At 31.1% G+C, this 13,073-nt stretch overlaps 1 protein-coding gene across 8 annotated transcripts in view; it reads left to right on the top strand.

Moving 5' to 3' along the window:
• LOC134707973 (transient receptor potential cation channel subfamily V member 5-like) overlaps positions 1–13,073 on the top strand; it is a 29,558-nt gene that overhangs the window by 12,330 nt on the left and 4,155 nt on the right. For 4 of the 8 annotated variants that reach the window (XM_063568164.1, XM_063568167.1, XM_063568169.1 and 1 more), the window contains 10 exons: positions 2,787–2,888; positions 3,420–3,569; positions 4,480–4,562; positions 4,978–5,170; positions 5,643–5,750; positions 6,219–6,370; positions 7,105–7,214; positions 9,869–10,032; positions 11,405–11,521; positions 12,270–12,395. In XM_063568164.1, the coding sequence (XP_063424234.1) occupies positions 2,787–2,888; positions 3,420–3,569; positions 4,480–4,562; positions 4,978–5,170; positions 5,643–5,750; positions 6,219–6,370; positions 7,105–7,214; positions 9,869–10,032; positions 11,405–11,521; positions 12,270–12,395 (1,305 nt within the window). Of the gene's footprint in view, positions 1–24; positions 46–2,786; positions 2,889–3,419; positions 3,570–4,479; positions 4,563–4,977; positions 5,171–5,642; positions 5,751–6,218; positions 6,371–7,104; positions 7,215–7,806; positions 7,962–8,228; positions 8,375–9,868; positions 10,033–11,404; positions 11,522–12,269; positions 12,396–13,073 lie in introns of all 8 variants that reach the window. The other 4 variants (XM_063568166.1, XM_063568171.1, XM_063568168.1 and 1 more) reach the window with 3 other exon arrangements.

The raw sequence follows: 13,073 nt of genomic DNA, 5'->3' as shown, positions 1-13,073 counted from the left end.
TAAAATTTATTATTACTTATTCAGTCCAGTGGTGCACCTTTAACGGTAGGTTTTTCCTGTGATTACAAGAGTGTGTTCTCAGGTGTATATATATATCTTTGCAAAAGTATTATTAACAGATATTTTTTCATGGTGACGTTGAAATTGAAATACTCCAACCATGTACTTATTTTCTGCAACTCGTCTTCTTTCAGTAATAGCTATAACTGTAAAATTACTGTGAGGTTGAGTAGGCAATTTGAAAAAATAAATAAAATGTGAAACTATTTAACAAATGATGGTTGTTTCAATAAAAATTGCTGTTAGAAAATACTGAAAGTTTATTAATTTGACTTGTGTGTTTTTTGGCGAGTTTATTATTTAATTTCTACAACAACCGGTATTCCATATTGAAATAAATTCAATAGATCTGTTGCAAAAGGGTTGTAAAATGATGGAGCATTTCAAGTCTTGTATATTTTTTTCATTTCAAATACCGACAACAAAAAATTACTAGTTTGCTCAAAAGAATTATGGGACAGATGATAAGATTAGAAAGACTATAAATAAGAAGGAATCTGGAGTCGGTTTCACTATAAAAAATATAACTCAGATTGATCGTAAGTCATGAACAATTCAGTATACATTTTTACTTACAATCAATCTTCGTCATAAATTTTTTGTGAAACTGACTCCTGTTTTTTTAGTAAGAATTATTGTCAATGATACCTTAATATACAAAACAGCTAGGAATTTAAATCTGTCAGAATTTGTTTTTATGTGAACTGTAAAAGTATGAAAATTGTATGATTATGATGATGATACTAGTAATTTTGCTGTTGTTATCAATATATACTTCTAATAATGATATTACATCTTAAACATGCAACTTGCTTGGATTACAGCATGCACAGAAGAAGGTTAGCAGACTATATTTTTATGTCACTTATGCACTTATCAAAATTCTTTGAGTATGGGAACATTTAACTCTATAAACATACATATATTCTTAATGTAATGAATGAAAAACTTGGTTATTCTAAAGTGACAAAGTTCAAAATTACAACAGAAAACTTAGCAGACTTATAATCAGATGTATTATGAATACTAAGTGTGGACTAGTTCACTCATAGGTGATAAGTTTTCATTTGTCTGTAAATCTAAAATTAAAAGTTGCACAAGCATGTTATTCAGTATGTTTGCTTTTTCGACCATGCCATTGATAAGTGCATAGTATGTGGGTTAATATACGACATATGTGTGTATCAAACCTAGCTATTGTACGTACCTAGCTATTGTACAAGGTGATGGATATCACTAATGTGGCCAAAAATCAGATCACTGTTATGTATTATTGCTTTGCTTGGTTAACTTAAATATGTGTACTATCTAGCTAGAATATCATTTCATATTTATATTTTGAGTTCTACCAAAAAATATCAAGCTACAATTTTTGTTTGTGTACTGCATGTTTGTATGCCCCATCTATGATAGTACTTCTACGATAGTAGAGGGGCATTATGTTTTCTGATCTGTGCCTCTGTCCGTCCCGCTTCAGGTTAAAGTTTTTGGTCAAGGTAGTTTTTGATGAAGTTGAAGTCACATCAATTGAAACTTAGTACATATGTTCCTTATAGTATGATCTTTCTAATTTTAATTCCAAATTAAAGTTTTCACCCCAATTTCACGGTCCACTGAACATGGAAAATGATAGTGCCAGTGGGGTATCTGTGTACTAAGGACACGTTCTTGTTGTGTTTTATATCTGTTGTTGGCTATTTAGGACAGATAGGGATGCTACTGATATAAAATTAATTGACTCCTGAGATATACATTCCGAAATTCTGTATAAAATTACATGAATAGGATTAAATGTATTTTGATTGGTCAATTAATTGCTCAAAAAGAGGGGATATTACCAAAGAGACATTCAAACTCAAAAGTAGAAAATAAACTGAAAATGCCATGGCAAAATATGGGAAATAAAACAAAAGAAAAACTACATTAGAAAAACACAACATAGAAAACTGAAGAAAGAGCAACAGGAAACCCACCATAAACTGCATGTAATCTCAGGTGGTCCAAAAGGGTAGGCAGATACTGTTCCACATGTGGCATCAGTTCTGTTGCTGATGGGATAAGTCTTCAGCCACAAATATATTTCACAATTCAGTAGAGATTTTGATACAAATAGTATAAAGCTGCTTTAAACTGCATTAACTACTATGGGGCCAACATTTTATTCCATCTTGCTGTTTCATTGCAAATACAAAATGTACTTTAGAACAATCAAGGTAAGGGTTAATTTTATAGCTTCAGGGTAATTTTATAGCTTCATTGGTATTTTTTTTACATATGATTCAGTATTTTAAGCCCGCTTAACTTTTGTCTTTTTGTTGTTATATATCTTAAAGTACTTTATTTGTATGAATTGAATTTGGCACATGATATTTGTATATACAGGTATATATATTCAAATGTTTCTTTTTAAGGTACATGTATATGCTAACATGTGAAAATCTAAATGCATGTGCTATCAATGTTAATGTAACTTTTTGCTTCTCATGAAAAATGTTTTTTTACTATAATAGATATTAGAAGTTATAAAATAATTATGCAAAATTAAACTTGTTTGCAAAATGAAAAACTGTATTTTGTGCTAATAATAAGATGTCAAGATAGAAATACTCACAATACTTTGTTATACTAATAGCTAAATTTATAGAAATTAACACATTTTATAAATATAGGATGTAAAAGTTTCATAAATATAAGTTTTAGCTTATTTCTGATTTTTTTTCTTCCAGGAAATGTTTGACTTGTTACTAAATATGGGTGGAAAACTTGATATAAAGAATAGACAAGGATTAACTCCCCTTACTTTGTCTGCAAAACTACCAAGAAAAGAAGTAAGTTTATAGATATAGACAAATATTTTACCCTATGGACGCATTTACCGCAACAGTTCTTGGTTCAGAGATATCTTGGTACAGATTTTTCTCGATTTTTGACTTCACCTGGACCTGCAATTCATGAATTGGAAAAATATGTTTTCTAGGCGTATTTCAATAATAAACAAGATTAGTAGTAACATGCCCGCGGGTTTACACTATTTGTTAAAGTTTTAGGCCTCTGAACTTTGTGTGTCAGACATCGAGAGGGAAGCCAACCATCTTTCCAGTTTTATCTGATATTATTTGTCCGTATTTGAGCTCAAAATGAACATTCAAACAGAGAAACATGATTATAAATGATGTAAGATTGAGATAACATGCATACACTGCCAAATAAATGTCATAAAGTTGACCTCTAAAAGTATGGAGAGCCATTGGAGCCAAAAAAACGGTATTCCAGGTACAGCCATAATATAAAGGCCCCCGCATGGTAAGGGTTAAGCCATAAAACATATCGTTCAGATTGAATTTTGTTCTGTATTGTAGATGTATGAGCATATCTTAGAGAAAGTTCGAGCAGTGATGTGGATTTATGGCAATGTAACATGTGCTGGCTATCCACTCAAATACATAGACACCATATCAGAAACAGGAGAAATCAATAAAGATTCTGTTTTAAGTTTAGTGGTTTATGGGGTAAGTGTCCACTCAAAAAAGTTTAAATAAGTAAAGATAATCTCAGAAATCTCGGGTAAAGATAATCTCAGAAACCTGGGGTAAAGATAATCTCAGAAACCTGGGGTAAAGATAATCTCAGAAACCTGGGGTAAAGATAATCTCAGAAACCTGGGGTAAAGATAATCTCAGAAACCTGGGGTAAAGATAATCTCAGAAACCTGGGGTAAAGATAATCTCAGAAACCTGGGGTAAAGATAATCTCAGAAACCTGGGGTAAAGATAATCTCAGAAACCTGGGGTAAAGATAATCTCAGAAACCTCGGGTAAAGATAATCTCAGAAACCTCGGGTAAAGATAATCTCAGAAACCTCGGGTAAAGATAATCTCAGAAACCTCGGGTAAAGATAATCTCAGAAACCTGGGGTAAAGATAATCTCAGAAACCTGGGGTAAAGATAATCTCAGAAACCTGGGGTAAAGATAATCTCAGAAACCTGGGGTAAAGATAATCTCAGAAACATGGGGTAAAGATAATCTCAGAAACCTGGGGTAAAGATAATCTCAGAAACCTCGGGTAAAGATAATCTCAGAAACCTCGGGTAAAGATAATCTCAGAAACCTCGGGTAAAGATAATCTCAGAAACCTGGGGTAAAGATAATCTCAGAAACCTCGGGTAAAGATAATCTCAGAAACCTCGGGTAAAGATAATCTCAGAAACCTCGGGTAAAGATAATCTCAGAAACCTCGGGTAAAGATAATCTCAGAAACCTGGGGTAAAGATAATCTCAGAAATAAGTCTATTGCACAGTGAAACCTGTCTGAATTAGTACAGATAACCATGACATCTTCTAAGTCTACTACTAGTTTTCACAGAAACAGACTATGAATCTTGTTGTTATTTCAACTGTATGTGTTTTTAACATTACAGGAGCAAGAGAACCACCTGAGTATGATGGATGGTCTGGTTGTTAACTTACTGAAGGAAAAATGGGTTACGTTTGCTAGGTTCAGGTATGTGATGGTTTAAGGGTCAGAATCCATTCACAAAAACATAATGGTTTTTTGCAAGTCTGCTTTTCAAATGAGACAAACAAAAAAGGATTCACATTTTATCATAGTCTCTTTCAGCATATTGTAAGAATTTAATTAAAAAAATCCCTCTATTCTTCTTATCCATCCATCTAGGATTACATTTGCTAAAAATATGAAGGTCGGTTTTAATTGTGAGAGACATAATTGAGTATTCATTGTTAAAAAGTCTGTTGCATTTTGTACAGGACATCTTTAGCTGAACAAAAGATAGAGATTTGTTCAGCCCCTCTTTTGTCAAACAGCAACATTTGAGTATGTAAACATCATTTAAGATAATTTGTAACTTTTGATCTCATGACATGAGTACATTTCTTTTAATGGTTTTCTGTTGTAGATTTTATCGGAGATTTCTGGCTTTCATCACTTACTTTATCATCTTTCTTGTGGCTTTTGCTTTGAGACCCGGAGAAGATAAATGTCCAGGTACTGTACAAACATTTAACCAGACAGGAAATGGTATGACTAATACAACCAGTGCTCCGGCAGATCCATGCTTCCTTCTCAAAGCTTGTGATACTAATGACAAGGTATGCCACATGATAATCAGATAAATTGTTTTACAGGTATTTGATCTTCACATTATGAGGAGGATATATTTTTTGAAACAAGTAATTTTTCATGAATATATCCTCAAAATATGAAGTACAAACTGTCAATTGTCCTTTCCTCTTAAAGTAAATAATGTTTACTGTCTTTAAGGGGGTAGAGAAATTAAGTAGAATATGTGTTTTCCATTCAGTGAAATGTACTTGCAAAAAAATCATATTCAATGATTATATCAACTTTGAGTTTTCAAAGTAATTGGTCATTCAACATAAAATCCAAACAAGATCAAAAGGCAGGTGAGACATCTAAAGTTATACATTTATTTTACTTCTAACTTGTTATTTGACTTAGGGAATTCATAAATGTGCATATTTTACGAAACATGAAACAGTTTGTATACTCTAAACACAACTAGAAGTAGTGTATCTTATTTTATTTTTTATTTACTTTTAGATACGGTGGGCTTTAGAAATAATCGTCCTTCTAGCTGCCATTATGTATCTATGTTTAGCTATGAAGGAAATTTACCATCAAGGATTCAATATATTTTTCACAACTTTGGTGAGTTTGATGTGAACATAATTATATCAAATATAACTAGAATTTATAACAATGGCAGAAATTGTTCACTGCTGTTTACTTGTCATTTTATTAGAACCAATAATGCACTACCAATGTCAGAGATACCTTCAAGGTAATTTTTTTTATTCTGCTTTACGATTGGCTCACTTTTTCTGAATCCTTTAAGTTCATTTACTTTAACTTAATTTTTTAATTTGATTAAAAACAGCTACTACAGTAGTTCATTTAACACGCTTTGAAAATTTTAGTCAGTCAGATATATGCTTTAACAACAGAATGCTTTTAAAATGTTTAACTATTTTAAAAGAGTTATTACCCTCATTAGTTAAATAAGCCCTTTATCTTATATTAAAAGAAAGTTTATCAACACACGATTTTTCAAATAATATATACATGTATGTATAAAGTGGTTTATGAACTGAAGCAAACAATTGTCGTATTTTACAGGGTGGAGCCCCTATGAAGATGTTGTTCCTGTTGTCTTGTGTATTTGTGGTGATGATGCTCCCTGGAAGAGCTACGTGCTCCACACAGTATGAAGATGTTGTGGCTGTTCTGGCTATTTTAGGAACAGCACCTTATTTTCTGTTCTTCTGCAGGTATTTTAATTATTTTTAATTTTAAATGAGTTAAAACTTTAGGTAAAAGTCAATTGGATAAATTGATGCACAGTTCACTAAATAAGACCATTAACAAAGAAATGATTTTCTGTTTTCATTTTCTTTTCTGCTTCAAGATGATACTGTATATTCAGAAATTATTGCGTGCATTTATTATTGCGATTTTGTCATTTTAGACTTAAACACGATTTTTATTTTTTACGAATTTGAGAAAAATCCTGTTAAATTCATATAAAATATTTCAAAATGCGAGTTTAAATTATTGCGTTCACAACTCACTCGCATTTTTCGCAATAATAAAAACCTCGCATTGATTTCTGAATTTACAGTACTCAATTGTCAAAATGTACCCATTATTGATAAAACAGAATTACTATTTACACCAAAAAAACAGCAATGTATAATACAAGAAAACCAAAGTTAACATCTAGAGGTCACCATTCTGCCTTTAACCTCTCATCAATTGGTGAAATCAAGATAAATAATAAAAAAAACTTTAAAAGAAAGAAAACACTATGACAGAAAAAGAATGGAAAAAAAAAATCAATTCAACAAAATAGATCACAGAAAAATATTTTAGTTTAAGCAACATGAACCACATTTTTGTGAAAGCTTAGATTCTGCAGAAGTGTATATTAATAGTTAACTTTAAATGTTGTGAAATTGACTCTTAATTCTAAATATACATAAGTGATGTTCTGTTTCTATTTCAGAGGTTTCAAGATCTTAGGCCCCTTTGTTGTGATGATATATAAAATGGTGAAGGGAGATCTGTTGAGATTTTTTATCATCTATGTTGTCTTTATCATAGGATTCTCTCAGTGTAAGTATAAGATAAGACTGGAACACTGTTAAAGGCATTTTTGATAAAATATGACTATACAGTATGAGTATTCCTCATTGTTAAAGGCTGTGTGGTGGCCACATCCACTAAATTTGAAAGCTGGTTATCTAATTGGCAATCATATTTATACATCTCCTTATTTATATACCAAAGACGAAAAGCAAGACAATGTTTTGATAATCTTAGTTTTATTAATATATTTTTAGCCTAGCATCAATCTACAGAGTCAACCTGATGATTAATCTTTTATTTATAGTATAGATATATAGACCAGTTAAATGTCTCATGATTATGAATGGATTAAAACTAGTATTAAACTTTCTTGGAATAATTTATTTTTCTGTAACTTTAAGAATATAAAGTTGTCCAATGTTGTTGGTTTTTTTTGTTGTTGGTCCAAATGGGTTTTACACACATGAAAAGCAGGACATATTTTTCTAAGGAAAGTCATAGAGCAGATGTCCTGTCTATTTTGGGCAAGTGAGGTCAATGTTTTTGTCCGTTGTATTTATAAGAAAAATCTTCATATTATATTTCAAATATTGATACATGAAGTTATTTGTCTTTACAGCTATGTACATAGTTTTTCGGAACTATGAAGAAAATAAGGAAAATCCTTTCAAAGATCCGGCTGAGTCAATAATGGGAATGTTTATGATGTCTTTGGGGGAATTTGGGGACTATTATGAAAACTTTGAAAAGACAGAGCATCCAATATTGAGCAAAGTAAATCATGTTGTTTTTGACATTGTAGTTGATATCTGTTCGTAGATTTATAATTTTATTTTGGTAGAAACATGCACATGTGTTATGCTGTATGCATGATATCTTTAAGCAGTTTATGTTTTTACCGTTCTTTGTCATCTTGATGTTGTGTGGGTCTTGTGTGTTGTATGCTTGATAATTGGACAATTCAATCATTTGATTTACAAGACTGATTTGTTGTGGAAAAAATGTTCAAAATAATAATGGTAAAACTTTTCCTGTTTTCAGCTTTATACTTAATACACCTGAACCAGGAATGGAGTCCCTTTAGTGACCCAATTGAGTCAATAATGGCCATGTTTATGATGTCATTGGGAGAATTTGGCGATTATTTTGTTACATTTAAACAGACAGATTTTCCTGAATTGGCAAAAGTAATTGGTTGACTTACAAAACCACCTACTTCACTAAAACGACTTAATTCCTTTTATGTATATTTCCATTTAATTCTATTTTATAGATGTAATTTATAATAGAAAATGCCAGTGTTGCTGTAAAAAGTCCCATAAATTTTCCTCTAAACATTGTTTCAGTTTTTGTTTTGATAAATAACAAATAACAAGTTATTTCAAAATGCTCTAATTCTGCTTTTGAGTGTCATTCTTTGCTTATCCTGTCAGTAAAATAACTAATATTAATAAAATAATATGCCCAAAATTATATAACTTTTGATAATTTAATTGCATTTAGTAATGACTACTATAAAACAAAGGACTTCTATAGATGAAAGATGTTTTGAAATTAATGTGTATGAATTATGGAATATGCTTTAAAAGGAATTTTGATTTATCTTCGTTAATTTTTTTCCCAAAAATCCCATACCAAAACCCAGAATTAATATTTGCTGCATGACCAGTTTTTCACCAAAAATTGTCTCCCCTTACCAATTTTGTCTAATACTGTTAATATTAACACTGTTCTTGCATTAACAGTTGAATGCATTGGATTGAATTTGTTTGTCTCCAGTTTTACACAATGACTGACATGAGATGTGTATAGTTGGAAGATTGTTTTGTTGCATTAGGTTTATTACTACATGTATTAAAAGATATTTAATCAGTTATGATCAGAAATCAGCTGTTTAGTGAACAAAAATTGACACAGTTACTTGAAAGTCAAAATTTGAAGACAAATAAAAAAGTATTAATAGATGCAGTTCAAGTTTATTGATTTTCCATTCATTTCTTTTAGGTTTATTCAACATATTCAGCATGAAAGCTAACTGATTCCATTCAAATCCAATATTTTACACTGAATTTTAGTTATCAATGAGAGACTTATAGTTTGATATACCATACATTACAGTTTCGTTATAAATGAGTTAAAAATATTAGTAATTGTCCTTTTTGACTGAATCTGTTCATACTCTTTAAGAGATAAAATTTATGTTTGTTTTAATTTCCTTCTTTATGCACATTTACAACCATTTTACATTGCACTTTTCAATCCTTAAAAACAATAAGTTGGTTGGAGGAGAACCTTGCTTTATCAATATTGCTATATATGTATTGGTGACCAATTGTATTTAAACAAAAGAGTGTTATTACAGATGATTAGATACTTATAGCTAATTTATTTAATAATATTTGGCAAATTTTTTTTATAGATGAACTTTTTTTTTATAAATTGAGTCTGATTTAATCTGCTTTTTGCTTACTGTACCAGGCTAAATTAGATTTTTAAGTTAATCTGTTATTGTAAAGAAACGTAGGGAAATCTTTCAGCTTGGCAGAAAATAATTGAAATAACTAAAGTATATAGGATTTCTATATATAGCAGTGAACTTGTGACAGAACATTGACATGATATAGCAAGGTTGATCTGCAATATGTTTTTTTAACCTTCAGTTGACTCTAACTTCTTTTCAGCATTTTATGTTGCCTTTATTCAATCATCATGTGATCCTCAAACAGACCCATGCGTATTTAAAAATCCAATTGATTCAGCCTTTGGATCATTTGCAATGAATGTTGGGGATTTTGAGGACTTTTTTGCCACGTTTGATTCCTCTCCATTTCCTACGCTTGTAAAGGTAAGATGTGTAAAAGCTGTGTTCAATAAATTGCTAGACCAGATCTCAGCGACATCTTGGAAAAATATAATACAAGTATCAATACTGTAAACCCACTTATTTGTGTGGATACTAGATTTCGGGGTTTTACTCTTTCTAGACCACTTTGCAGCTGTTTAATTTCACAATTTGCTAATTTACGTGATGCATTGTAATATGGAAAGATCAATTTTCGTAACGATTTATATTTGCGTTATTTTTCTACTAAGGGAAAGTCGCGAAAAAATAAGTTGCTTTACAGAAGTGTTGATCTAGGCTTACGTTTGGAATATAAAAATTAAAGGTGTTGTTAATGGTTTCAATGGAGTGTCTCAAAATAGAAAAAAAAAACACCTCTTTTTAAAAATTGTAGTCACAACGGTTTCAGTGACTAAATGACATATCAATCTGATACATGTTAATGACATTGTCATCTGTCAAGGCAAATGCAAAAATTTTAAGACTACTGTCAACTGACAAGAAAATTCTGATTGCTAGAGAGTCTATTTTCTCTGATCTTCCACAAGCCAAAGTTATTTCAATAAAGCATAATAAAGATTCCTGCTTGTTGTTTTGTGACAGTAAGACTGTATTTTCATTACAGAAATCATAATTAATTTATAAAACACATTTAAGGTGGTGTAATGGTATTTGGTTACTGATTCTCATACACACAATAAATTGAATCCACAGTACTTTATATTTCCTTGGTCCACGAAAATTGGTGCCAATAAATGATTCTTATCTACCTGCATTTAAATTTGCAATTGAAATTTAGGTTCAGTAGTAGACATGTTGTAAGTGATTCTTGAAGAAATTGATGTTGTTTGTTGTTAGTTAGAGAATACTTGTTTGAAAACTATTCTACACATGCTTTTTATGTTGAATTTTGTCATGTAAATTTGTGTTGCACTGTAAAAAAGTCTCTGTTTAATTATTTGTAATTATTTGGCTTTAATTGTCTGCTTCAGTTGGTACTTTATTTATTTTATTCTTGATTTTTAGATGTGTTACTATTTGTATTAGATTAAACTTAGAATTTCATACTAAGATTACAAAAAAATTATGTATAATGTTTAGCAGTTAGCTATAGGTTTAAGACTTACTATACATGGCTTGTTGAAACTTATAATTCATTGAGTTCTATCTGAAAAAATTTCTGTCACCAAATACATAAATGTACATTTTGTTGTTGGAATTATACAATGTATATATATAACATAATTTTAACCTTTGATTTAATAAAAAAAATAAAGAACAGATGTCCCAATAATTAAGAATATTGTTATAGTTGCATATTTATGAATAATATGGTATTAAAGTGATGATAAATTTCATACCACTGATTTTCTAGATAATGTTTGCCATATACATGATCCTGGTGACATTACTTCTAGTCAACATGTTAATTGCCATGATGGGTAACACTTACCAGCTGATCAATGAAACACAGAAAGAATGGTTTAGACAGGTAAGATTTGTCTCCCTTGGTGGGTATTGGCAATTACTAAAAGAATGGTTCAGACAGGTAAGATTGATCCCTTGGTGGGTTAGGACAATTAGTAAGACATACCACCCAAAGATGAGAGAAAGATCGACTAGGGTGACCATGAGGGTGGAAATGAGATAGCATGGGTAAAAACCAAACTTATCTATGAAGTCAGAAAGGTAAAATTTATCTCCCTCTGAGGATAAAAACAATTAGTGAGACATTCAAGTCAAAGGGTTTAAAGAAGACAGATATGGTCAGATTGGGAGAATTGTCTTCCTTGTTTGGTGTGAGATAGAAGATTCCACACACAAGGTTATCAATGAAGTCAGATAACCCTGGTCAGATTGGTAGAATTGTCTCCCTTGTTTGGTGTGAGATAAAAGATTCCACACTCAAGGTTATCATGAAACAAAAAGAATATTCCACATGGGTAGATGCCCTAGTATTTATGAATGATAGATAACTCTAAAGATAGAAAATACACCAAAGAAAGAATGAATAAGAATTACTTCCCCTAGATTGTGTGTTTCAAAAATCTTAAAAATTAATACATAGTATTGTTTGTAAATACAAGTTATAAATCTATTTTTTTGTACCTTTTTGTACCTTGATTTGAATAATACTTAAGCCATATATTCTTTTGAACTTATTTTAATACGTTACACTCCCTAGCAATAATATGCATCAAACAATGATTATTAATCATGCCTACTTTTGATATTTTCAGTGGGCCAAAGTAGTTCTGGTGATAGAACAAAGTGTGACTACTGAAGAGAGAAAGAAACAAAGGTTGAAGTATTCACAGCCCTTGCCGGATGGTGACAGAGCCCTTGTTATAAGGTGGCATCAATCTGTAAGTTTTACAAAGCATTTACCAGATAGTTCAAGAGTTTTTTTTACCGGCACTTTCTGAAGCACACGGTGCATATAGTGATGAGGAAGTCTGTCTGTCTGTTTGTTGTCTGAGATGTGGTATGATTGCCAATGATATAACTCACACTTAAGAGGCCAAACCACCTAGAAGTTAAAAAACTATGGTTCATTGTAGACCTTCAGTAATGAGCAAAACCAATACACCATAACAATCTATAAAACAAGATGCATGTAAAACAATTCAAAAAGAAAATTAACAGCCTTATTTATTTTTTGAAAATACAATAAGCAAAAAAATATAATATACAGCACTGGATTACAGGCACCTGATTTGGGACAAGTACAGGTACATAAACCTGCACTAGGGTTAGACTACTCTTTAACCCTTTTGCCGATGAGTCCCGGTTTACTGGGATTCACGCTTCAGACAGCTGACGATGAGTCCTGTTTTACCGGGATAGGAATACCTCTTTTATTTTTTCCCGCTTAAAACAGTGCAAACATGAGTTATCTTTCTTTGATGAATACCCCCTTGAAAGTGTAAACATTGCACTTCATTTGTTGAAAACAGTGTCAAAATCAGAGGAAATTTACAGAATTTATGAGAATTTGAAATGAGGGAACTTTTTTTGGGAAAGAATATGGAAGAATTGAAGCC

This window comes from Mytilus trossulus, chromosome 2 (assembly GCF_036588685.1).
Source record: "Mytilus trossulus isolate FHL-02 chromosome 2, PNRI_Mtr1.1.1.hap1, whole genome shotgun sequence".
NCBI classification, from domain to species: Eukaryota; Metazoa; Mollusca; class Bivalvia; order Mytilida; family Mytilidae; genus Mytilus; species Mytilus trossulus.
This window is presented reverse-complemented; position numbering and strand designations above follow the sequence as displayed.